The sequence below is a fragment of the Nipponia nippon genome, unplaced genomic scaffold, assembly GCF_047370975.1.
Source record: "Nipponia nippon isolate SJK-2023a ecotype South Korea unplaced genomic scaffold, ASM4737097v1 scaffold_6, whole genome shotgun sequence".
Classification (NCBI taxonomy): Eukaryota; Metazoa; Chordata; class Aves; order Pelecaniformes; family Threskiornithidae; genus Nipponia; species Nipponia nippon.
Window position 1 is genome coordinate 14,874,650 of NW_028262380.1, and position 27,630 is coordinate 14,902,279.

Consider the following 27,630-nt stretch of genomic DNA (forward strand, 5'->3'; position numbering starts at 1 on the left):
CACAGGTAAAGAAGTTACAACTTAATTGCCTCTGTACCTTTGCATCATTGAAACTAAGATGTTAATAATACCAGATTTTATTTTGTATTTGAGTTCTGCTTGTTCTCCAAATCCTTGGAAGTGTTTTTTTTTCCTAAAATTCATCGCTGTTTCTCAATTTTTCTTTTTTTCCACAGGAAACAGATATTGACAATATCCATCAATTAGTTGTGGGTGCAACGGAGAATATCAAAGAAGGCAACGAAGACATACGAGAGGTAATGTCTAAGTTGTGTTTTAAACAACTCGCTTGTTTCTCTGAACTCTCAGTTTTGCCGAGTGCTGCTTTAAGCAGCAGGTGCGAGCTCACCCGCGGTAGCGGTGCGGGTGTCTTGGGGTGTCGGGCCACGAGGCTGGAAAAATGGCGCAAGTTAGCGAAGGTTCATGGTTCGCGCTGCTTGTCCGGCTAACCGTGATCTGCACAGCTGTACAGCTCGGCAGAAATCTACTTGGCCTCATCTAGTTTTTACCCTTGAAGGTCACCTGGCGTGCATTTACACACCCATGAAGTTTTTTTTTTTTAAAAAAAAAGCCCGGGGGGGAGGGGAGAGACTGCAGACTAAGAATAAAAGACGGTGCTGAAATTGTTGAAACCGGAGTTAAATGCTGAGCGTTAGCAGAAGAGTCTCCTTGCCACACTGAACACGTCTCACATGCTCCTAGTACAGAAATCCATCCCCTTGTCTTACTAATTAGAATGAAATGATGTTTTCTTTCAGGAACTGAGATTTCAGTAAAAACAGAGTTCCTAACTTAGGCCACTGAGTAAATGGCTCGGTTCTTTTTTGTCTCCCTCCTGAAAGCGCGCAGAGCGCGTCACTCCAGGATGAGTTACTGACTGCTCGGCTCTCCCGAAAAGTGCATCAAATGTACGTTAGCAAGTGTAACTTAGGGACTTGAAAGTTCTGATTTGGAACTGATTTACACATTTCTGCAAGTAGAGTAGAATACCTGGCGTGTTCAGTAGCTTTTCAGTAGCTGTCCGACAGGCATGGTGGTGCGGCCCGTGGCGGGGAAGACATTTGGCTTTTTTTAAAGACGTGCATTGAATCAATAGATTTACTAATATTTAGGATTCAGTTACTATGCTTTTAAATCGTCATTCTTAAGCACTTCAGCTAGGCCGCTTGGGGAGGGTAGAGAGATGTCAGCTGATGGTCCCCGTGCCCCGAGTTCGAGATCAGCATTCAACACCCCAGCATGAACGGAAGTTATTTTTGCTTCGTTTTTCACATTTGTAGGTAGAACTAAGTTTCCTAAACCACACTGAGAAACAGTAGAAAAAGGTGATAAATAAAAACTTCGTCAGCCACATTAATGTTTGTATCATCACATTAAAAAAAAATCTATTCCCTGGGTAAATCTGAAAAATGAGAGAAAACCAGGTCCCCTGCTATACGCCTGTCTCAGTTTTGGGCAGGAGAATCCAAGAAAAATCCGTGCAATACTTGCTCCTTGCTCTGCTTGTTCTGAGACTGAAACCCGTGACTGACAGGGCTCAGTCACTCTCCAGAAACAGTTGACAGGTTTTGGGTTTGGTTTTTAAGTCGGAAGATGTTTATCAGAATGGTGAAGGCCTGATTATTTCTAATCACAGAATTTTGGTTTTGGAACTTAAAGCTAACCTTGAAGCAGGTACGTTTTGGCGTAGTTCTTAATGTTTTGGGCGTATTTCCACTGTGTGGGATCTTGCAAAGTTTTTGTTGGCTTTATTTTTTTTAAATGACCAATTTTAACATTTTTGAGAGAAACTTTAGTGATAAATCTCAAGAGAGCTAGCCAACCTGACTTTTCTTCACCTGAAACTAAGGGTGGGTTTTGTTCTTTCTCTTGTGGGAGGGAGGAGCGAAGCCGCTAACAGGCATCTTGGGTTGCCACTGCTGAAATCGTACTGTACGTTTACTGGTGATGGAGGTAACCTTTTCCCTACAGGCCATCAAAAACAACGCTGGATTTAGAGTATGGATCCTGTTCTTCCTTGTGATGTGTTCGTTTTCCTTGCTTTTCCTGGACTGGTATGATAATTAAGTAATAACATAATACTGCCTACATGCTTTGTCTGTAAAACTTTTGACATTTTGTCCAATGGAGCGGGGTATGTGGCATACCTGTATGCTTCATGCATTTTTTCATCCTGCTATGATGGAAATATTCTCCAATAAATAAGCATGTGTATAGATCTGTTAGGGCAGAGGGAGCGGATAGCATTCATTTTAAATCCCTCTGTCGAACATAAAACCACGCTTAATCCTGCGAACACAGAAACCTTTGAAAGAGCTGGTAAGAAAGCTGCGAGCTGGAGCAGAGCTAACAGAAGGAAAAACCCGGTAACGGTTTTATCACAGTCACCCACCCGTCTGTGATGTTTGACGTCCAGCTCCCCGTCTGCAGACCAGATCAAGAGAAAACCGTGACTGGGCAAAAGCATCTACGCTGTCTCAGGCTTTTATTTAATCGTACCACTCCAGTACACAGTGATCGTTTTGCACATGTATGACCTCTACTTCTAATCCTTTGAAACTGCTCCAGTCAAGAGATCAGGTTGATTTAATAATCGTGATAAAAAGTCAACTAAAGAGCTTTACTTCTAGGTGAAAAGAGAGAATACAAGACAAACAGATTGTGCAGTGAAAGAGATGTTCTGGGATGTTGGAACAAAGCCAAAGGATAGCCAATATTAATGCCAAACTCTTCAAAGTACTGAAAATTGGGAGCAATTTGTTAGCATAAAAAAAAAAGTCTCAAAACCAACTGTAAATACAAATCAATAAACTCCCTCCTGTTAAATCAGAGGAAAAAAATGGTTTTGACTTCAAGAAGCATAAGCAATCTGTTTCTCCTAGATCGTAAAGCTTAGTGGTTTTTAATGTTTATTGTTATGAGAGAGAGAAATAAGTTGTTTCTCGTCAGTATTCACTTGTGTAGTCAAGTTTTTATTGTCCTAAATTTAAGGGGAGGAGATGTATCATGAATCGCTTCTGTGTCAGACAGGCTCGGGGAAGGGATCTTTCCATCTTGTAAAATCTGCGTGTCCTTTGTAAATATGTTGATATGAAATGTGTGTTTTGCTCTCTCTCTTCAGAAATGTATATTTCTCTACATTATACGCAGCAAGCAGCGGCATCCTTATTCTCTGCTCCGCACAGAGTGAAAATGTCAAAAGTTACATCTGAATTAATTGCACTCAATAAAGCACATGCCTGTTGGAAAACGCAAACATGGTCTGTTTTGGGGTATCTTAGCATAAGCTTGAAATTTTTAAATGCAAAGAAAAATTTGGCACAGAATTTATTGCTTTTTATGCATTCCACACACCATAATGACTTCATAAAAAGCCTTTCACAGATATTACTGTGTAATGCACATTTCATATCGAACCTAGATAATTAAGTAGTAATGGTCATTTTTCCTGTATTGTTGATAAAGCAATTCTACTGCAGAAAAAATAAAAGTAGAGCTGGCCATGTTTGTTCTACTACAGATTTTGAGAAACAGCCTGTACCAATGGTTTCCCTGCATTTTTGTATCTTCTGTACCAAAAAAAAAGAAACTTTTGACATGTCCACTACTTGTCCCATTCAAGTTACGTGAACAAAAAAGGGGACATGCTTGCCCAGATGCTTCACACACTTATTTTGTCTAACTGTTCAATTAATAAGATGTCTTTTTTGTAATATATATTTAAGATTTATAATAAAAATGAAAACATGGCTTCACACAAAGAATAGATAAGTTTGTAATTACAATGGAACTGTAACGTGCATCCACAATACTATGTTCTTCTACATCTTTTCCCCTCCCAAGCCATACATAAACAGTTCTACTCTTCACTCAGTTGCACATGGAGCTTTAAAACAGCCAGCTGTGTTAGCTAATACGCTATTGTTTCACTTGTGATGCTCTGTGTTTTTGAAAGGAGCAAACTGCAAACGATCCACAAACCGAAAGCTCTTTCTAATGAATAAAAAGGGAAAATGTTAATGTAATAAAAGAGAAAACTTAGACATATTACTCCCTCTGTCATATCCAACAAATTACAGAGTGGACTACATCTACTGTGAATAGGCTTTCTGCCTCTTAAGTATGATCAACAGATGTCATTTCTCATGAGAACATCCTGAACTGTGTATTTTTTTACACTACCCTCAACATCCATCACTAAAACTGTCCGTGTTTTTCCGTAACGCCTATCTAGTTTGTGGTTCAGTGCTATCCTTACCAAGATGCTAAAGCCACAGTGGAAATGCAGTTAAATCCTGTCGACAGCAATAATAAAACATTGAGCATGCCTTGTTGCAGAGAACTTCATTATCACTTACAAATAAACAACAGTAAAGAAAATGTAAGAAAAATGCTACCCTTCTCCATACAAGTCATTACATTATGCCCTTGACACATCAATGCTATCATTCTTTCTTGAGCCAAAACTAAATATTAAATATAGCTTTCAGCTAAACAAGAGATCACTCTAGTTATGGCTGAGGTGTTTCAGTTTGCAAAATGACAAAGAAGAAAAGAAGTTAATAAATAAAGTATCAGTTAGACAACAGAACACGTGATTTATCTAAGGTCCGAGCCCTGAAAATCCGGCGAAGAAATCTGTCAGTATCCAATAAACTGCAAGAACATCTCTAACATTGGATTTTTTTTAACATTGAAAATGGTGTCAAAGCTCTAAAGCAATGCTGATATGCACCTTGGCTTATGCCCATGAGTGTTCTGCAGCAAGTTTTTGTTCTCTCTTTTTTTTTTTTTTTTTTGCAAAGCAGTATCAGCAAACAGAAGCAATTGCACCATAAACATGAGTAATCTCTAAATTATCCATAATTATATTTAATGAAAAGTTCCTTAAAGTCCCTTAGTTACCTTCAAGTGACATAGTGTTAATAATTAGCTTATCATACTAAGCTGATTTCTCAGCGGCTTCCGTCTCCTGTTCAGATAGTTTCTCTTCTGACAGTACTGTCATCCACGGGGACACTGAGCGCGTGATGGTTTGTTTGGCCAGGTTGTAGTGGTTTATGACTGTGTAAAATTTCCCTCGAGCACTGGAGTCTTGTTCAGAGTAGTAGTTTTCCAACCCAGCTGGAATGCATTGATTATTCTGAAAGGAAAATCCGTCACTTAGATTACAGATATGGTACTGTACACACCACAAGTACGTTAGGTTTTTTTTCTCTTCGTTTTAGTCTAAGCCAACATTCACTTTCTGTGAGTCAAGATGCAACATACAGCAATTAACCGCCGTGTTGTCCTACTGTGTTCAAAATGTTCTTCCCTGCAATCCTTAAACTACTTGTGCATTTGCCAGGAAGACCAATCTGGGTGTATACGCCACAATAATGAACATACACGAAACATGCTTGCCTAAAATTATTTTTAGAAGTACTCAATCTCCAGTTCCAGCCATATTTTGCTGGTTTTTTTCCTCCCCACCTGTTTCCAACTGTTTGGTCCGCAATTACAGATGTCTGCATCCTACCACTAGATTAGCTTCAGGCACTTTAGCAGAGTGTTTTCAGTCTGAGGGACGGAAATTAATACAGCTCTATTGGTGCCAAGGTATGAACAGTTTTGTAGCCCAGTAAATAGACATACAGGGAAAACACTGGGGGTGGCCAAGCTTATGTGCAAGTGTGCACACACACGCAAAATACTTCACTCTTGATTGTCAGAAAGGTGTAGCCAACAACAGCAGGCTTTTAAAAAGCTTTAAAAGAAGACTTTTAAAAAAGTCTTTAGCTGTGGGACTATATTATTTAATTTCCCAGAAGTTTAAGAGCACTACGTAGAAACTGCTAGATGCTCAGAGCTTTTGAAAGTGAAACACCTGATTTAGAGAGTTAAGCACTAAGTAGGATCCAAGTCTTGCCATCATCTTAAAAACCAAAGTGAACATGCATGTCCAGTGCACAGTCAGCAGGTATCATCCAGCAACTCTTCCAGTGCCAATGCAGTGAAAGCCTATGAAGCGGCTAGTGGCACTGAAGGAAAAATGACTTCGACATGTCCTGTGACACCCCAGGTTTTGCTCCAGAAGGTCACGGGTCTCTCCGCAGGTCCTCTGCCCTATCTGCCTGATACCGCCGAGTGGTGGGGCAGTCATCTGGGCAACGGAACCGACCCTCCAAAATATGAGTAGCTGCAGCTTGAGGAAAAGTAAGTTCAATCATTTCTACTCTGACTGTTTTAAAACGAAATAGCTGTTTGGTCTTCTAGCGCTGGAAGACTAAAACTGATAATACTACAGCACAGCAACTTTGAACTGCGACTGCTCTCACAGAACTTGGCAAATGAAACTTAATATTGTAAACTCCTGGACACAGAAACACATGCAACAATGTCATGGTTTTTGAGACCAGGTGCTATCTCAAATGTGCCTACATTTACTTTAGGGTTGACTCTTGCCCTTGTCCAAAAAAACCAAAAACAAACAAACAAAAAAAACGCACCAGGAACATCAGTTTCAAGTGGTTTAAATCATAAAACACAAAATGACTGGGGGAAAGATCCAGCAGACAGTCTCGGCTTAATATAAATTTTGCATGCTAACAATGTTAGGGTGAAAAAAAGGTATGAAAAAAAAAAGGCAAGACTTGCCAAAACAACAGGCTACAGATAGCCTTATGGACCTGCCTGCCCCCGCTGAAGGCAGCCTGACTGCTGAAAGAAGACCTGCTGTCACAAGACTAACAGTCCTCCCACAGAGCCAACACCTCCTCGCTTCTGACCTGCCTGTGTGCGATGTGTGCCAGACGCACAACAGCACTCAGAGCTACCACATCCACCCAGGTTCGGTTTATTTCTTATCTTTTGTTAAGCAGTTTATTTTGTTATCTTTTTTGTAGCAGCCAGGGCAAATCTTCCCTCACGGTTTTGTTTGAAGTAGCACTACAACGCAGACGGGATTTAACCCTGGCTAAGCAGACACTTGTGCCTGTTCAGCACTGTTTAAGCCAACAGAGGTTTCCCCATGGTCCTAATCATTGTGTATGGCAGCTGCGAGACTGGGACCTAGATTTTAAAAAAAAAAAATTCAGGACAAGTATGGAATAGAGCTATGTGATGCGTGTTCACCTGCATCAACCGTGCCATCTTTTGGAAGTATTACCCGTGCTTTATCTGGGATAACTGACACTACTTCCAATGTGAAAAAATGACTAAGTAGTACGTAGACACAGACATCTTTGTAGTGATCGTTTCATCCAGTCATGGAATGTAGTCACAATTCTAAGTATTTAGAATGGGGGAAGGAACACAATCCATTGACCTAATGAAATCTGCCAAGGAAATTCAAGAAGACAAGCCAAGATTACTGCCCGTCCAAAAAAATGCCACAGAATCCTTTGTTGCTTTTAGAAGCAATTTGCTTTGTAACAGGCAAAATGACTCAGTGATGTTATTTTTTGTAGTCACAAACATGCACAACATCTGAGCCTGAAGAAACACACAGCAGAGTTTCCATCTTGACTGGATTTTTGCTCCCGGGATTTCATGCTTCTAGAAAAGACGGGAAAAGCCTCTCCTTTTACTCGCTGCTCCTTGCGTACTGCCCAAGGACAGCCCCCTTTCCCTAGCTCCCCATCAAGGCAAGCCACGCAGCGCTCGGGAGTGACTGAGCAAGGGACACTGGTGGCGATTCTCCTCCTGCTGCTTGCCTGAGACCTTCAGCTTGTGCAGAACATTTCTCTCCATCCTTTTTATTTGCTTCCATGGTTCCCAGGGGACAGAAGTAATAAGGCAGGCCATGAGGAGAAACTGGGATGGTCCAGAGTGAGTTGCCAGTCTCTTATTTCTTTCACAACCCTTTTATTTCAGAAATTAGTTATAGGTTAAGGCTGTTTATGCCAGAGAAAATCCTGGTTGCCAGTCTGTATCTGGCTGTATTACGATGACTCCTTTTGTTCCCTTGACATAAAGACCCCAGAGGTATTCACTTATAAATAGTATCTTCTGCCACATTAACTTTGCTGGGTCAGTAATTCCAAACTTAATAGATGATGGTGTTGTCTTTAATGCATTGAAATTACTTTGTTGTACTGCCCATGAGCCTGACAGAACGCAGGTGCCTTGGCAACGAGAGCTAAAGGGTAACAGATGCAGTACGGAGCGTACCGAAGCCCTGGAGAAATTCCTCCAGGATGTAAATGCGCTCAGGTCTTTGAGGAAAACTCCAATAAGTCTCACCAACAGCCATTGAAAAGTGCTTCTGAAAGCCTGAACAAGCACAAAATTGAGGCTTGAGCACTTTAAGGTTGCTATACAAGGGAAAACAAGCACCTTTTTAGGCACAGCTTCAAGCCCTGGCTGCGTAGGACAGCAGAAAGGCTGAGAACACTGAAACCTTTGGAACTGCTCCATGTATGAGAGCATCAAAGCAGAGAAGAGTGAGTCTGACTCACAGCTGCGGTAGCTCAGCCTTTACGCAGAGATTCCCATGGTACCGGGCTTCCTGAGGCAGAGGCGCCTTTGCCCTTAACCAGGAAATCACATCGGCATCCGAAGCCTGGGGACATCCAGGCCAGAGAACCTTGTTGAGTCCACCCAAAGCACGAAGCCAGTCCACAGAGACACTGGTCACAAGGTGACAGACTTCATCTCCCTTAGGACATCTGTGCCAAGCTATGCCATGACATATTATGGACATCCCAAAAAGATGCAAAGGCAACAAATACAAACTCATGCCAACACTGGTAGTTTCAGGCCTTGTGTCATTTGCTAACGCGTTTATCCTGTAAAACTCTTTTAAGAGTTACATGACCAAAGATGCTGTGTCTCCTGGCATTATGCCATCAAGCAGCTAGGAAACAGCCTCCACAAAACCCAACACTGGAGAGTAAGAGTAACGCAGCCCTGTGTGTGTGCTGCACCTTAGAAACCAGTCCCGTGAGCTATGGGATGTTCTGCCCAACCTCTGGTTCAAACAGAGGAGAGAAACCCAACCAGATTCTGTTCACAGTGCAACTGAAATATAGGTAAGAAACTGTTCTCCCCTTAAATGTTTGCGACACTAGGAAGACAAGACAGAAGAAGCCAAAAGGCTGCAACTCAAAGGAAGGGACAACACGATATGAAAGGAAGCAGAAGCAGCAGGCTGTCACCAGACTTAGGACAGGAGCATTCCTGTCAAGTCAGGATCACATCAAGACAGGCTCGGCAGGAACATACAGCCCTTATTCCAAATTGCCCAAAGCCAAGAGAAAGCTTAGAAGAAAAACGCTATCATCCCATGAGACATGAGCCCAGCAGGGTTCCAGTGCTTGTCTGGGACAACACAAAAACCCAACAGCAGAAGCAAGAGCTGGATCTTCTGAGTTACAGCCCAGTATTCTAACCACAGTATCTTTTGTCCTTGAACCAAGGGAAAGCAGTAACCTAAAACTGAACGCTTGGAGCCAAGCTAATCCAGCAGGGCATCAGTGACTATAACTTTGGGCTAGATTCTTGTAAAGTATTTATGTGCCCGAAGTGACAGCATCAAAAGTCCTGAATAGGATCGTGAAGGAGTGCTGAGGCAGCCATTCCTTCTTAAATCCTTTTGAAAATCATACTAGGTACCCATGTGATTCATTATGTGACTAAATATTCTTAAAAAATCAGAGGGAAGAATGCCATCATCACTGCTACTTTTCCTATCTAATTACAGCCAAGTTCAACACTGCTAAATTTACAACTGAGAAATCAATGTTACCTTTCTGACTTTCAGCCCAGGTCATAGCTGAGGAGCCAGTGCTATCATCTCGCACGAACGAAGTGAGCCCCAGCCTCCCTTTCGGTTAGCACCAGTATTTTTTCCAATAAATGTATTTTCCCTTTTTTGGCATCACTTTTGGCCTGTGGCAGTAGGGCTCGGAGGTCACTGTTCTAGAACAAGAAGTTCTGTCTACAAAAATAATCCTAAGGTAACTCTGCTGCTCTTAATGAGAACATCACTCTACTGTTTCTTTGACACATATTCCAGAGTATTTTTTTTTTTTCTCCAGGTTTTATCATTATCTTCTTTCTTAAGACATAGGAATTTGGAGGAACATGCAACATTAAACTGTATGACCCAGTAAATGAGGGCTTTGTGCAGACGACTGCAGATGAAGTATGTTTGAAGGACACTGGTGTTGGGACTTTTGCTGTATTTTCAATGTTAAAAGCATTAGCAAAGTAACAACGTTATGAAAACTGTGCAATAGTACAACCTCAATTAGAAATTAAGCAGAAAGAAACATCGCAGGAAATACAGTAACCTATGGAAACAAACACAAATTTCTATGCAATACAGCATGACTTAATCAAGGTTATGCAGAAAACAACACAGAGAATATTACATACTCTCCTATTTTTCTAGAATGTGTACACAATTTACCTTGAAAACAAATCCTTCTGGACAGGTATGATCATACTTGTAAACCTTGTAGACTACCAGAAATACAACACACGTTAAGAACGCAAGGGCAAAAAGGACCAGCACAGTTACCTGTAAAGAAAAATAAAACATGCTTATGTTAGTAATGCACTGCTTATTATATTGCTGTTTGATACTGTAGGCAGCACTTTGAATGGCAGCACATGAATGCACTTTACAGTAAAATCATAAAGGATAAAAACAGCTTCTTAATTATTGAGGGAGAACAGGAAAGCAGCATCTAAGTGCTTCTACCTCCCCCTTCTCGGATAAGAAAGCGGAGGCTCTGGTCAGTGGCCCACTGCCTCTGTACTGCAAGGCTTTTTTGGTTGCCTTTCTCTCCAGCGCACACGAGGCCAGAAGGACATATCGAGGTAGTTTGGGTCTGCTGCTTTTTCAGTATTTGGATGATGTAAGTGTAAGTCTAGTTTATGTCAGCTGGTAAGCATGTTTGTTTTCCCTGTGCCTGTCCAAGAGCGGAGTCAGGTGACAGTAAGTTAGCACAGGTGTCACCCAGGTAACACAAAGGTGACCCTAGCAGGGCAAGGAGAAAGTAATGCCTGCCCTCCCTTCTTAGGATGAGAGTTGGTTGCACCTGCTATGAAGGTATGGACAGTTACAGCAGTAGCCTGCATGCTTGGTTGCTCAATGCTCCTTAATTTATAGGTTGAAACAGTACTTCTTCATCACACAGAGACTGTACAGGAGCAGTTCACTGCCAGATCCATAAGGGAATACACCATGTTCAACACAGGGCTAGCCTCGAGGAGTTCAGCGGCACCTCCTTCCACAACGCTCAGAGGAGCCATTACAGCCTGCATTACATGGCACTGACTTTTCACCATCTCCTTAAATACCTCTCTGGTCCTCAGTTCGGGCTGGAGGAAAATTCAGGACATACCTTAAGCTGAATCGGAAATCAGTGTCAGTATCAAGCTAACCTTTCCCAGGAATATACTCCAAGCAGCTGGAGACCAGGAGCCTTTTATGTGAGATGGGAGACAGAACCTCTGGAATTACCTCACCCATTGACAAGAGAAAGCACAAGACTTTGGCCTAGCAGTTACACTGCAAAGCTCCCTAGATCAGACCCATTTTTGTGGAAGGTGTGAGCTCTGCAAATGGCATTCATTACATGGGAGAGCATCCCAGATGGGTGTTTTTATTATTCTAAAGCTTCTACTGATAGACAAATGAGTAGCTCAAGGAGATTACAGAGTAAGAGTGGTTGAGCTTTTTTTTTTTGGCAAGTTAGAAAGACGCCAGCATGTGCTACAGCATACGAAACAGTAATAAACAGAAACAAACAAGATTATGTGATTAATTAGTTAAAAGAAATTATAATATGATCTAAATTTTAAACAAAGACGAGTAAGCCAGCTATATACACCTCCTAAAAAGGGAATTTAGGCACATCAGGGTCAATTATGCAAACAACAATAATCGGGTATTTGAGAAAGCAACAACAACAAAAAAATGTAGCTTTGCCTCTTGGTAAAAAACACCACCACACACTCCCTTTATGATAAACCCCAGAACTAACAGGATTTGCAATACTGCAAACTGCGTGTGGCAGCGGGACTAGCACACTGAAGGACTGAGATGAACTTTTAGGGATTTCTCATGCCAGGAAAGCAAACTTCACCATGGGCAGACAACAGCGAGTGCTGAATTTCCTGGCTGAAACAAGGCTGGGGAGCATCATGTGCTGCTGAAGCCAAGGATTTTATAAGGATTTTTGACAGATGGAAAATAAGAAAAAAAAAGAAGGGCTGGAGGAGAGGCAGGGAGAACTGCAGATCAGAAAGCAATTTAGCAGAAGAAATGTAGATATTAATGTAACAATGCCAATCGAAATGAGACATGGAGCAAAGGACCTTTCCGGTTAATAGCAACAACTTCAGTTTCTCAGAACAGCCACTGGATTACAAAAAAAAAAAACCCACATTCTTAATCACCCTCTGAAAACCTCACACTGACATCAATTTTCAAAGCCAATTAGTCTTTCCCCAAGTTTATTATTCGTTTGCATACACAAAGGTTAACATGGATAGATCACTCTGTCTTGCCAACCTCATATTTTCTGCTCACATGTCCCATGTCTCAGTATGACCTGCATGAATCCAAGAGAGAAAGCACAGTTTTCCTTTCTGGTCATTCTCTGTGGCCCAGTTTAATAACGAACAACGTAATCCCCCCACTCCTGGCCAATCCATGCCCTAGCTCAGCCCTTCTCATATGTTTTTAACCAGGCCTCTCCCTTTTTATTTCTACGGCTGTTTGGGCCCCCTTCCTATGTTTCCTCAGCTATCCCACCTGCACACATGTACAAGGCCCTTCACCCTCTGGCTTGGCCCAAACCCTGCATCCCATCTTCCAGTGTTTTCTCTCCCCACAACTGTAATGAGCCCTATTCTCTGTTCTCCTCCCAATATTCTCCTTGCACTCCAAGCTCTAGAAAAAATAACCTTTCTGCCCTAAGTCTGCAGTTCCCACTTGGGGCTCCTTGTCCCACCTCCCTACCATCTTACTGGTATCTCTAAGTCCCACACACTGCCTGTGTCACGCTGTACCCATATGCAGATGTCCAGGGTCCACCTGCCCCACCAGGCCAAGGGGCCCTAACCATGCCTGGGCCTTAGCAGGTCCGCAGCCCGGTCTCCCTGTGGGGCCATGGGCCCAGGCCTTCTTCCCCCGAGGAGCTGCAGCTGCTGCGGGATAGCACGGGAAGATGGGGAACCAGGAAGGAGGGAGCACTCCTCACCCAGCCCAGCAGCTCTACAACACACACACGGCCCGGTCCCAGTTGCAGGTTTTGCGTCATTCACTTCCCACAAAGTGTATGTTCTACTGTTCCTTTTGCTCTGACAGTCACTGCTCTTCCCTTAAGAGAAGAAATGGAAAAGAGAGACTATAAAGTGGGGATAGAAAAGATAAAATCCAGATGGGATTATTGCTGAGGCTTCCCACGTCCTACAAGATATATTCCACACAGCCTTCAAGAAAGGCTGGCTCTCTCTAGGAGCACAGGCCTGTGACATGGGACACGGACACCAAGCAGAACAATTGCTATGGTACAATCAATTCAGCTCACATTTGTCTCCTCCACAGATAGGAGTACACAGCTTAAAATGCTTTGAAAAATATTCTCAAATCTCAAAGCATTTTAACCATATTCCCTGGCCATCCTACTGGCAAGGAATAGTAGAATTGTAACATTAGTTCACAGTCATAACCATTTTGACATACAGATGAGGCCTCAGGAACATACTGTAAAGCTAACAAGCTCTTTTGTAGTTGAGACCAAATATTAGACAATAGAAAAATATTTGCATTTCCACAATCACTGCAGAATCACTCTCTCCAAGGCTCTGAAACTGTTTTGGAAAGTAATTATGTTTTTTGAAAGAGGTCAAAAGCCCAGCGTTGCGTGGATTGCTGGAGCCTGGCAAGTTGCAGAGCCACAGCCTCAGGACTGATCTGCTGAGACACGGAGCATTTACCTGTTTCACCTACCTACATGGTGCTGTGAGCTCTCATGCTCGTACAAGTCACGTCCAGCACGGTTCTTCCATTGCCACACAGTAAGACACCAGGAAGAGCTCTCAGGGCTCCTGGTTCATAATTTTCATGGAATCTTTCTCTCTCACTTACTGTATTTCCTAATGTTATTAATTTTGGTATTAACATGTAAATTTTTACTCTCGTTATCTCCAATAATTTGCAATCACACTCCATTTGCAAATCCCTAATCAAGTAAGCTCTTGTCTCCTTCCTATTAAAAGAGACGCTCCCTTCTCTTACCATCCTTCAGGATATGAGTAACTTCTATTTAAGTAAAGGACAGTCGCACACACGAACGACACAGACAGAAAGAAATCCATCACTGGATTCCAAGGTGATCCCAATCACCTGTTAATCCAATCCACTTCTCCCTTATAAGCTGAAAATCCTTCTCTTCCTTCCAACACCCATTTTCATCCACTCTCATAATAACCCACCACCGATGGCCCACGACTGTCAGATCCCCAGGTTCATTTCTGAACGTGAGGCAGTCAGCTTCCCTCCCCTGCCAGTAACACAGCGCGATCCTACCTCTCTGCCTCACCTTCTGAGCCCTCTCCTCCCAGATGCCTTTCAGAAATAAAAGCACGGAAAGGCAACAAGCTGCTCTTTAGACCACAAGCGCTACCAAAGCTGCCGTTTTATTGCTTTCTTCCACAGCAACTTTGCACACTCACTAAAAACTAAAGGAAAGTTATTCTCTTCTTACCGAGGTACCAGCAGCAACTTGCCCTCTTCCTCTCTTCACGGTAGGAGAGGATGCAATGCATGAGCAAGCACCACTCCCTTTCTTCTAGGAGGAAATCTTGACTCTTCTCCTTGTGGTAGCCAGCTGGCTGAGTGCAGGACGCCACACAGTGGGAGCAGGAGTCTTTTGAATTACAATGATCATTCACTGCCATGTACATCCTGCAGAACTCCAAGGTGCCTGTCACACCACACAAGTGATGGGCTTTTAAAATACCTTTTATGAAATAACCACAAGATAGCACAACCAACCATTTCTTTCAACTAGGAACTCAAAGTGTGGTTTCATTTTCATCCTGAGTGTGTCCTTTAAAGTTGGTTTTAAGGGGACCTCGCAGCAAAACTAAGAGAAAAGATGACAAGGTATTATGTATGTGGCAGATTTTTTTAATAGATTGCAAGTGAAGAGCAGAAGAAGGACAACATCTAGCCAGAAGCCATTACAGTAATTGAAGTGAGAGATGACTAATGAATTAACTAAGTGTACCCACAGCAAAAAAACCTGTCTTAAGTCTCTGTAAGCATTTAGCCAAACAAATGAAACTCACCAGATCTGACAACTACACTAACACGTAAACACCTCATGATAAGGCCTTACCATCAAGATCTGCTAGATCTTCCCAATCAGTCCATCCTACTTTGCTACAGCTGCAAAACACTGCGAGCTGTATTTTCTCTGCCTGGCTACTGCAGTCTCCTCCTTCCTCACTTCGCTAACATTTCTTGCGCTCCCTTTTTAATCAAGCCAGAGTATTATGGCAAAATTCATCAATTGCACCAACTGTGCCTGCTTCTCTTCACACCCTTTCCTGGCTCCTGTCCCTTTCTGAACAAATTACAAGCCATGTTTCAAGGCATGCACAAGCCTGACCTTTTGTTCCTCTTAGCTCTATCTCCATCCATTTTGCCTGTGTCCCACTGTCCCACTACAGCCTGGGTGCCATCTGTTTTCCCTCTGCCTTCACCTCCACCTTTCTCATCATGCCTCCTCCTCTTGCCTGCAATTCTTTCATTAACCCACTCCTGCTGTGCTGGTTTACACCACCTTCCTTCATGCTTTTCCTTCTGTCATGCACCTTGCAGCACACAAACCCACCTAGGAGCATCCCTCTTATTACAAGAAGTGGAACTAACAAGACATGCAGTAATTTTCACTGCTTAATCATTGGCACTTGGTCACATCTCACCTCCACTCTGCATCTATACATTATCTATTTCAATTGCAGCCTCTTGGGAACACAACTTTCATTTCTGATTTGGCTGTAAAGTGCTAGGCACAGGCTTGGTGCTAGAACCAAACAAAAAGTGTGAAGACGTACATTTATAGAGCACCTTTCATCTGAAGTGATTTACAACCAATTTATGCTTTGCTCACCAGTGAAATGCAAAGCCCTCTAGGATGAAATACAGCAACTCTGTACAATCATTTCGGACAGGAAATTAAGATTATTGCTATCCAATTTAAACTACAAGAGAATTTTAGGCAGGCAGACTGTAATTACAATAGATTGCGTCTGGCTGCATCCCACAGACTAGAATTCGTAAAACATCACATTGGCTTCCCTGCAAATGGCCGTGACCTCCATTTCACCTCTCTCCACTAAAATCCTGCATCTCCAACTGCACAATGCCCTCTACCAGCACGTTAGAGAACACTGAAATCAGCTCTCCACTTCCCCTAACATTCCTCATTTTCCAAAATTATATTCTTGTTTGCTATTACCTGGGCCTGTCCCCGGAAGTTTACATGAAAGACACGTCTGAAACAATGCATTTAAGGAATAAGAAATGTTCAATTTGAAGTAAATAGCAACATGAAAGACAGAAAGGAATTCACATCTATACATGCAACATTTGACTCGTATTCATTTACAAAGCAATCCAAATTATACAGAACAACTTCATACAATCTCCCATACTTGCTATGGGAATATACATATATGCAAGATGACTGGTGACTCAAAAGACAACCAGGTGCCTCATTTCAGAAGAGTATGTCTAACATCACATGTAGTGTTTAGCTATATGACTGGTATCTATTAAACTCAGCTTCTTCACTGGAACATTTCCATCAAACCTTTGTGCTCAAAGAGGATGATAGTCTTGGGGTGGACTGTACAGAAAAAGCAGAAGAAATCAAAAGACTATCTATCTTTCTCAAACAGAGATGACAAAGGGAACTGGCTTGGATGCTTACCTGGAGATGACTGGGAGTAGCAGCAAGAAAGGCAGATAGATTCATGAAGGACAGTTAACTGAAAAGAAGCTACAGACCCAGTGCTTATTAACAGTGACAGCAAGACAACAGAATCAGCCTGCAAGGGAGTCAATTAATAAAACCTGAGGGAGATACCGTCAGACAAAAACAGGTTAATAAGGCAGTGGCCTTGAGAGTCTAGCACTGTGGCTTAACGCAGCTGTTCATGACAGTGTTCTCATCATCTTCCATCACACGGCACCATGTATTAGTTTCTTAACTACAGAGATCTTAAGAAGCAGTTCAAGAAATGCTGTGGCGCTCAGGTAAGAACCTTGTTACCTTCCCCCACAAACCCAGAAGATATTACTGAGGCCAGGAGAAAGGCCGGAAAAGGTTACTGCAGAAGAGGAAAGGCTATGTAAGCGTTACATCTGGAGAGACCCAAAACACCCTCTGCGTCACCAGTGTCTCTGGTTCTGCTCCGAGAAAAGGATTTCTAATGGACACAACAGCAGAGGACACCTGACTTAAGAGCAGAGGGGCTGCTGTTAGGCATCCACTTTACTTAAATCTTCCAGCTCTGACTGTAAAAAAATTCCTTGTAGCCAAAAATTTAGCAAGAGGATTGTCAATGTCATATCAGGGAATTATCAAACATTTTAAAAAATGGAAAAAACTACAGTTGCCATGCAGTGCCTTTACTTACACCAATTGTTTTAAAATAGCAGTTACACTGAAAGAAGAATCTCCTTTATTTTTCTTGCTTGAAGTAATAAAGGAAAAATTCAAAGCCTGCCAAATGCTCGTACTTGTGAGCAACTTTAATCCCATGAGCAGTTCTACTGGAAAACAGAACTACTCACAGCAGTAAGTACCTGTCACTCTTCCAGCGCTAAGTGACAGACACAGAATACACGTAAGGAAGTGATATCCTGTACAGGAATCAGCTGACATCTCATGCACCTAACAGACTTTTTAAGTGGGTGCAGAGCTACTCAGCGCACACAGTAATCACACAGAAATCAACAGAGAAATGTTTTCCTTGTCTGTGATTGTTTTTGCAGCAATAATCATCACTGGTATTACTAAGAACAGGTAAAAAAGTCTTGAGGCAGAAACATGTTTTAAAGGATGCCCCCTTAAGACAGATCAAAAATGGAATATTTAAATACGTTACACACATTTTTCAGTCTTAAAATGACCAGGCAAAACTGCGAGCACTGATTTTGAAAGGAAGTCTCGATTCCTCTTCCATAACCTGATGCAGGCATTTCAGCAACTGCTTGCTACTTGATAGTACATGGCTTGCACCATATGGTCTTACCACAGAAATAAGCTTGAGGCTTTGGCTCTGCAGTTAGATGTATGTAGAGATGTCAAGGATAAAGTCTGAAGAACTGAATTGCCTTTGAATAGAACCAAATGGTTTAAGGCACACCACAGCTCGGGTTTATTTAAGGGCTTCAAATTTATTGGGAAACATAAGTGTTTGCTTTCAAAATACTTCTGAATGTTCTTTATTCAGGTTTCCCCAAAGACAGAAAACACCCTCATGCTTTGATACAACAGACTATTTTTTTTTAAATTGGTGTGTTTGTGCACAACTCTCAATTGTAGCCCAATTCAATGGGTGCCAGAACAGACATCCCACTACAAAATCCAACCGGAGTTTGTAAAAATGCTGCTCCGTCAATGGGGGAGGCAAAGGTTTGACCTTGGGTAACTGATACCATCAATTTTCTCCTGCAATAGCCTCCTCCTATGTCTGGATTCATAAGACTCCTTTGAAATGACATTTCCAGACCTGTTGCGTTGTTCTGTACAGCGGAAAATTTACAGGAGAGAAAAATCTGCCTCATTCAAAGTTGCTTTCCAGATGTGAAGGACCAACTCCCCACATTAGCCTACACTGTTCAAAGCACAAAAGCCAGACTTCTATTGCTCAATGAAAAATAATCTTCAGTGAAAAATCACTTCTTCCTTGGTGTGGTTACTGCCATAAAACTAAATTAAGACAACAGGGTTCCCAGAATCAGGAAGCCTTCACATTCTTCTGACAGATTCTGATTTGAATTCAGAATGTGGCTTCATACAGGAAAATTACACTTGCAGTTTTCTTTGTAAACATTCTCAGCTCTGTTGTAATAACTGTGGTAATGTGGATTGAATGCAGAAAATACGTTTTATATAATTTCTTATTTACCCAGCTGCTAAAACACCAAATGATCTACATGACATATGCACATGCTGGAATTGCTTCGTTTGTTATAATGTATAATTTCTCAAGAACAGCTTTAGATGATCTGCACTGTTGAATCCCAAAAATGCAATCTGCTTTGTCCTTATTTAAGAAGTACATCTTGGAATACACATGTGAATTATCTGTAAATACGACTGACTGACTTTTTTTATTTTTAGCACATTTGGGCTGTGTCTTGTGGCAAGCTTATGCATCGGTGATGTACAATATTAAAGCCATTAAAATGGCATCTGAAACTTTTTTTATGAACACAAGCCAAAGTCAATATCCTACCAGTTAAATAATGCATTTCATAATTATAGCAAATATTTAATTTTCAAACAAATATCCTTTTGCGCTCTCAGAATCAACAGCTGCAGTTAACATGATGGTTCACAATTAATAAGGACCCAGGAGAAAACCTCACACAATCAGTACTTTTCATCTACATATTTATGAAATTTCATCAATTATTCATGTAATATTTACTACTGGGAGTGGTGAATACGACAATCATCCCTGCTGGAGAACCAGTCAGTTCTCTTTAAAATGTTGCAAGCAGCATAATTCAATTCTAAAATTGTTATACAGAGATTAAGGGACATTTTTAGGACCTGAATGTTCTGCATGAAACTATTGTTTTCAATTAACTGAACCACAATTCTCCTAATTGATCAACCCCCACACTCTTCTTTAGAAGCCTAGACTTACAGCCACAGTGTGAATCACCCTGCAATTCCCAAGAGATAGCAAATCTTACTGAAACCTCTCTCTGATGCAGTAGTTACCTAGCAGCAAAACCTAGCAACCCTGTAGTATGAGATTAATCCCAGAGTGATCATCATAAAGTAATATCTAAAAGACATTTTATTTAAGTATGCCATCCAAAGGTATATAAAAATCCAATGCGAAAATGCTCAGGCTTCTAACTCTTCAGCTATACAAATTAGAAAAGACTACCCAACAGCAGAACAAGCTATTTATTTGTTGCGCAGCAAGGTCTCATTTGCTCAGCTCTCCCAACAAAGACAGAAAGAACCCAGATCTACAAAGAGATGTGCAAAACATTAGATGCGACCAAGATATTCAAAACCCTTCCTTATCTACAATTTAATGTTCGAGCGATGAAATCCCTTAGTCCCTACAGCTAGTGGATAGGTGCAAATTCCTCAGGCATAGGTTCTGCTCAGTTGCTTGGAACCAAAGTCCTAGCAGGGTACTCAAACTAAACACTTTCTCCCCTTCCTCTTCTACAGCGTAGTAAGCATTTCCAGATCACCTTAGTGTGACCAGGACATGCACGAAAGACAGCTAGACATAAGTCCTCCTTGTTCTGAGCTGTCCATCTGCATCTTACCCAACAATATAGTGTGCACAACCCTCACCTCAGAGGAAAGGGAGTACTCTCAAGGACTGCTGTTAATGGTGCCAGGAGGAGAAAGAGAGAACGTTAGTGAGAATGTAGCATTTTCTCTGAGGGATGGGATGTCCTTGCTCCAAATCAGGGAACAGAAAAACTGGAACTAGGTTTCCTACCTCTTAGTAAATCCCTGCCACACCCCATAACATCTCTTATTAGCTCTCTGGGGTGGTTCCCCACACAGCTTACAGGGAAGCTACATGCTTCACTGCACGGCTGAAGACTCCACCAGGTGACCTGCACTTAAAACATTTGTTCTGGCAACACTCTGCAAAGTTCTTTTGCAAGCATAGCCCAAAGCACCTAACCGCTCCTTAAGCCTTCACTTTGTTTGTTTAGCACACTCCAATTCCACAGAGAGCTGTATATACACTTCTGAGGTAGGCTTGGGCCTGAGCAGCCTTTAGAACCACTGGTCAGGCACAGCTCCTGTGTTTTATTCTTCATATTACAGAACTAGAATCTTTGGGCGCGACCTAGAACTCCTATCATGCAAACAGAGGTTAGAAGTGTGCAATATAAAGAGAACCCACATCTTTACCGAAACTCTGTATTTTTCCCTCATACTAAACGTTAGGCTTTCCAAATGTATCTGTACTTGTGCACTGAACAGTGCGGTTGCCTACTGTTTAAAAATGCTTTGGCATCCTTGGATAAGATGCCAAATTAACAGCACTGAAAACCTGTAGTCTTCCTTTGTTAAGAGGACAGGTAGGAAAGCATGAGCTGAAGTGCCAACTTTCCTGCTTTGCTTTACTCACGCAGAGCAAGAAAACCTATCCTCCAGTGAGACAGGGGAAAGGTAATTCAATCCTCACACCAGTTAAGCTCTCAGCTTTCCTCTGGGACTACCAAAGGGAATAATAGGGGTGTGGACACTAAAGAGTAAATCTGAGTCAGATTCTTGCTGAACTGCCATCTGCCAGTAACAGCCATCACCAAGCTGTAAGATACAATTGGACCAGGAAAACTGATAGCAGAGAGTTCTGGTATACATCCCTGAGCTGCCAAGTCATACATTTAACTATTAAAAAAAATACATAATGGACTGTGACAGTGCTTTTAAGAGAATGGTTTGGCCACAGTGAAAAATAAGCCAAAAAGAAAACAAATACTCTTGTGGTTCTTGTCCTTCAATACTGACAGGAGCTTTACCCATGCCATGAGAGCTACCTGTGTGCAGCCCACATGCAACCTGGCGAGCCACGTTCTGAAGCTCACAGGCTGACAGCAGTGCCTTCTGAATTCATCTGCCAGTGAGGGACTACAAACCATAATGCTGCAAGATTTGCTTTTGCTTCTAATTGCTAAATACTGAACTATTATAACATTGAATTTATTTTTCTCATGTCCAGCTATACCCACAACAGTCACGCTGTTAGTTATAGCCAGTTTTGACTACGATCAGCAACTCATTTTAAGCACTTCTGTGAGCATAACCGAGTCATTAACATCTTCAGATAGCTCTGCTTACCTTAAATCTTTCTGAAACCCCTTCAGTGATGCTGATTGTGAATTCAGCTATTTTAGGAGTACGGAACTTTCCCTTCTTGCGATCAGGTTCATATTCTGTTTTCGTTTTGACCACAACCTGTTAAAAAAAAAAATCAAAAAGCTGTCAGCTGAAAGTAGCCACGGGAATCTTATTTATTCATTAACTCTTCTTTTACCTGCTTACAAGCATATCTAGCGCGATGGTTTTTTTACCCCCACTTTGTGTAATTCTTCTTTGGAAGCTGTAAGCTGTTAGTTATTTTTCCTGTCATAGCAATCATCGACAAAATTATCTCTCAAAGCAGTTCTGAGGGACCTACGGGAAGACTTCGTTATGCAACAATTTCACAAACGTTCAATTTTTTCAGCTGGGGTGGCACTGTGCTGCTACACTAGGCAAGCATCTACTTAGTTCAAATCCAAATCATGAAGCTTCCCACTCCATATCGTTTGAAAAGAACCACCTCCATTTGCTTCAGGAGGTCCCAATAATGGGATTTCAAACTGGAGACCGATGGGATGAGACGATTATTGAAAAGTGCCCATACAAATCTAGCAGATGATGATGCTGCCAGTAGCCACGTTCTTTGGTATCAGGGTAGTGTTTAAAAGAAGTGAAATGACCCATCCAGTTGCTATTCGCTATGTACTAGACCATAGCTCTTGGCACTCTTATTTTTAACATCTAACTTTTGAATTATCAGCTGCAAGCAGCAAGATGCACACAAACCCTTGTGTTAACGAAATCTCTTGAAACAGCCAAGGCTCTTTAACTTCAGCTCATTCCTTGCTATGAGCTATTGCTCCAAGCTACACAATTTAGCACCTTACTTGTATTCCTAAAATACTCATTACGTCAGTCGTATCTCTAGTGCTCTCCTAGGCATTCTAATTGTACAAAATTTTCACATACCTAACCTATTTGCCTCATTTTTGTCTTCTACACTTTTTCAGGATCTTTTTCAAAGTATCACTCTCAAGGTAGGGTGCAGTTTATTGTACTGATGGTACTAGTAAGATTTGCGCAATTTTCTCTGTTGGTCCAAAGAATAAATATCTAGACCCCTTTAGATTTTTAGAACCAGATTCTGTCTTTAGAGCAGCCTGTGGTATCAATAACAACTACATTATTCTGAAATTAAGATTGTAACACTCTCAGGTAGCCAGGTACTGAAATTAAAGCTTTGGGTTCCCCTCTCCTCACTTCCCTGAAATGGTATCTACCATGTGCAACTGTACCTACACTCAGTACCACAAAGCTTAATAGACACTTTTACAACATTATACACAGGACACAGGCAGTTTCTAAAGCTATTTCAGCTATAAGTAATAAGATAACAATTATAACTATATAAGCTTCATGATCGCTCAACAGCATCATGGAAGTAAACCATATGAAGATTTTTGGAGTGGTTTTTAACATTTTACTTCCCTTCCTCCCCCTTTATGTTGCATAATCTCAGGCAACTCAAATCACATTCAGCTGACACTGAACGTACAGTTCTATCTGCTTGGTTATGTAATGTCTTCTTTTGTTTAACATACCTAAACATGAATTTAAATCAGTTCATCCCTTTAATTTAGAAGCTGTCAAACTCATCCAATTCTTAGTGCTGTAGTCACTACTGTTCAAGAAGTTATGTTTCACTGCCATACTGGAGCCTTGTAAGTGAATAATAAGCACAGATATATGAAGTATGTACTCCTATTCATTATATACGAGTGTCTTCGTACTTCAGAATTTGACCTGTGTGCCAATCTTGACTTAATGCTATTTCGTTTTTTCACATCAGTTGCTCTACTACTGCCTTGGAGACCGTAGCAACCAGTAAAGACACACGGACATGACTAACCAGACAATTACAGAAGGAAACCAGCAGGACCAATAAATACATGTTTTTATTTTTCCTCTCTATGTTTGCGAAAGGAAAGGGAAGCTAATATACAAATAGACAGTGGAAAGAGTAGAAGAGCCAATCAAACATTCCTTTATTTAAGCTTCTAGCCTAGTTGTACATCTGCTTTCGTTCAAGGCAAACACCACGAAGGTGGGAGGAGTTCTGCCCCATTCTAGTAGGAGCAATCGGGCTGGCACAAAACCTCCCGGGTTCACTACAGAGGCTCCGCTTTCGTTAAACCTATTACCATACAGGTCCCCCGTTCAGACTTCTGCTTAGCAGCACAGTAACATCACAAAGCCCCTTGGACGCTGGTCCCTGGTAATCAGTTATATCCAGTCACCAGTTGGCAGGCGTATCAGACACAGTAAGGCTTAACTTGTTTTAGAGCCTTAGGGTGCAATTTTGTCCTCAGTTACAAGATTTACACCCATGTAACCAAGGGCGGAAAATGGACCCTCAGGCTCTCTAACAGCTGTTATGGCTTACTGCAGTTATGCCTTCCAACTGGTCACCACACAACACAGAATGATGTTGATAGCAATTAAAATGGAGGCACAAATTTATTTGAATTGCCTACAAGCAACACTCTACCGAAGCAAATTTCACAAGCTAAAATTCTTTACCCCAAGATAAGATTATGTGATTTTTTTTTGAGCTATGAGGAACACGTAGCCTTCAGTTTATCTAGAAGTAGAATTGAGCTCATGGAGGACACAATGCCAAAAATAAAAATCAGCACGAAGATATTACTATTTCCCAGTTAAATTTTGTATTTTTCAAAGACCGCAAAGCTTTTTTGCCAGATGCATATGTGAGAAATGTGCAAGCAAGTATCCTACTACAACAGGATACTGAAAAATAGGATACTGAAATACCTGAAAAAGTATCCTGCTACTGTATGCCTTACCTGTAGTAACACTTACTGAATTCTTTATTGTGAGGAGAATAAACATATTTACAGGCTATGACATCACCTTCCTAAATCCTTAAAATTAAATCCTTAGTAATCAAGCCATATAATGAGGAATGCAGGATGCACCAACCTGCGAGCAGCACGTTGGACTGCTCCCTTCCAGCTACGGAGCATCTGAATCACCTATTTGGAGGGTTTTGAACCACATAAGTTGCCAAGGAGAAAACTGAGTGGCCTGTTCTTATCCCATTATTTCAGCTTGTCTGGGGCTAGCATTAATTTCCTACCAAAGCACAGAAGGAACATGGAAGTTCTTTCTCTCTGTGGCCAGTCTGCCCATGTACATCTTGCAGAGACACAAAGCAGTGCTTTATCCCCCCATTAGGGGGGCTTTTTCTGGACAGAGAAAATTCACGTCGTTCACAGAGAATACACAGTACCTTCCAGATGCAAAAAAGAAAGATACAGAATAGGATGCTGACAATACAGCATAGAGAAGCTTGCATTTGTGTGTTTATATATTTCATACAGCAGCACTGAAATCTATATAATGCTTATTGCTAACATTTCCACTGCTTTTTAATGCAAATCACTACTACTGGATTTTCATTAGCTTAACCGTTATGTTTTTTTTCCCCAGAGGGAACTAGCATGCCTTAAAACACTCCATATTTCTTGACATTTCTAAGCTGATCGTTACACGTAACCTATTCTTTTGTTGTTTGCCTGAGATTTGGGTGTGATTCTCCAGGGTGGAAACTAAAGCCTACTGTACCTTATCGGGAGGTGGGAACTGGAGCTGATTGACGTCCAGGGGTGTGATCAAGGGGATGGTGTCAAATCCATCCTCCAAAAGGGGCTGCTTTGTGCTCTTCTCGCTGAAATTATTCCCCAGTTTCACCATTCTTCCAGGATAGAGGGTTTTTCTGCTGGCACACACAGGCACAGAAATGCAAAATGTCAGAAACTCGGGATGCACCAGACCTTTCCCCAGCCCCCGGGGAACCCGAAATATCTTACAAAAAAAAAAAAATAAAAAAAATTACGCGGTGGTCGCCGTGACTCGGTTACATATTGGCGTTTTAGGAACGAAGAACGACGGCCAGCGCTTTTATTGTCGAAGTTAAAAAAAAAAAACAAACCAACAAACAAAACACAACACCGAAAACCCCACCACAACACCAAAATGCCCGAGCCGTCAGCCTCATCCGAGCGGTAACTTCCCGCACGGCCCCGGTGCGGCATCGCCCCTCAGCCCGCGGGGTGGGGAGGGCTCCGGCGCGGGCCCCCGCCCCGGCCCCACCGCCGCATCTCCCCGCCCGCCCAGCCCCGGCTCCCCTCGCCGCCTTGCCCCCCGCAGCGGGCCGTGCCCGGCCGGCACCCCGCGCCCTTCTCCCGCCGCGCCCCGCCATGGCGCTCCCCGGCCTCCCCTCTCAGGGACGGGGGCGACGGCCCCCCGCGGCCGGCGGGCTGGCGGGCGGCCCCGCCGCTCACCGCCGCGGCTCCCGGCCCTTCCGCAGGGGACGGCGAGGTGTGAGGCAGCGGCCCCGCCACTCACCGCCGCGGCTCCCGGCCCTTCCTCGGGGGGCGGCGAGGCGTCGTTCCGCCGCGGCCCGCGCAACAATGGCGGAGCGGGGGGCGAGGCGGCGGCTCTCCCTCCGCGGGGTGCTTCGGGGCGGCCGCAGCGCCGGGGCCGTGACGCAGCCGCCGCCTGGCTGAGGGCAGCTCTGGAGCAGCAGCACAAAGGGGCCCCGCGGGGATGAGGCGGGCGGCTCCCCCCAGCCGGCTACTGGCGCAGCGGCAGCAGGTGGAGGAGGAGGCGGCGGGGGGACGGGACGGGACGCGACGCGCCGCCCTCCGCGCCCCTCCCCTGGCGGAGCCGCATGGCACGGCACGGCGCGGCACGGTAGGGTACCGCGCGGTGCGGTGCCGTGTGGGGGCGGCGGCTGCCCGTGCCCAGCGCTGCCGGGGCGGGCGGGGATCAGGGCTGGCCGCCGCCCTGCCCCTCACGGCGGCCCGTTGTCCCTGAGGCGGGGGCCTCCCGGCCGGGCTGCCCGCGCCCCAGGGGAGCCCCGGCGGGGGCAGCCTCGGTGCCTCGGGAGGGGAAACTGCGCTAAATGAGGCGGCGGGGAGGGGGCCCCGGCCTCGCCTTCCCCGCCGGCGGGGCCGGGCGCCGGCTGCGTGAGGCGGGGGAGCCGGGGGTTGTCACCGGCCGGTAGCTGCGTCCTTAGCGCCTCGCCTGTTTCCCCGCCGGTCGTTCCTGCAGGGAAAGGGCGAGCGGGCTTGTCAGGACGGGGAGGCCGACTTTCCTCTCTGCAAAGGGGGGGGGAAATGCGAATATCGGAGCCGGCGCTCGCGTCACTTCAAGGTAAATGCGTATTGCAGAGCTTTGCAGCCCGAGTGGGAGAGGACATCTTATGATCTCGTCTGTCTTGGGGGGGGAGTGATTCATATTCACTGTGCTGTCTCCTATGACCCAAGGCAAGCAGCCTGCTCATTCTGTAGTCCTGCCGGTGCGTTGCTTCCCCGCGTGTGGAGGGAGCGCCGCTGTAGGCGATGCAACAAGTGGCTGGGGTGGCCGGCGCTCGGGAGAGGGGCGGCAGAAGGGTGCGCAGCCCAGAGCCCGTTTCAGGCTTCGGAACCAACCAACCTCATGGATGATAGCATGAGCAGCCCCTCTTTTCCCTTCTGTGCTTTGTGCGAGCACAAATTACAGG

The 27,630-nt window shown here is 43.4% G+C and overlaps 2 protein-coding genes across 6 annotated transcripts in view; one reads left to right on the forward strand and one right to left on the reverse strand.

Moving 5' to 3' along the window:
• The window catches only part of STX18 (syntaxin 18), a 69,213-nt gene extending 64,415 nt beyond the window's left edge, over nucleotides 1-4,798 (forward strand). Inside the window, exons 10-11 of one of the 2 annotated variants that reach the window (XM_087736135.1) lie at nucleotides 177-257; nucleotides 1,587-1,961. In XM_087736135.1, the coding sequence (XP_087592261.1) occupies nucleotides 177-257; nucleotides 1,587-1,697 (192 nt within the window). In that variant the 3' untranslated portion in view covers nucleotides 1,698-1,961. The other variant, XM_087736137.1, reaches the window with a different exon arrangement.
• NSG1 (neuronal vesicle trafficking associated 1) lies at nucleotides 3,752-26,782 on the reverse strand. Of its 4 annotated transcripts, none has more exons than XM_087736140.1 (5): nucleotides 26,472-26,782; nucleotides 25,689-25,842; nucleotides 22,080-22,196; nucleotides 10,397-10,507; nucleotides 3,752-5,143 (listed from the first exon to the last, which is right to left on the reverse strand). In XM_087736140.1, exons 2-5 carry the CDS (start codon nucleotides 25,815-25,817, stop codon nucleotides 4,943-4,945), a joined length of 558 nt encoding a protein of 185 aa, XP_087592266.1. In that variant the 5' UTR covers nucleotides 25,818-25,842; nucleotides 26,472-26,782; the 3' UTR covers nucleotides 3,752-4,942. The 4 variants fall into 4 exon arrangements, with proteins under 4 accessions (XP_087592266.1, XP_087592264.1, XP_087592265.1 ...); XM_087736138.1 differs by having other exon boundaries at nucleotides 25,689-25,839; nucleotides 26,472-26,779; XM_087736139.1 differs by lacking the exon at nucleotides 26,472-26,782 and adding an exon at nucleotides 26,408-26,461 and having other exon boundaries at nucleotides 25,689-25,839.
• Between the last annotated feature and the right edge of the window lie 848 nt (nucleotides 26,783-27,630).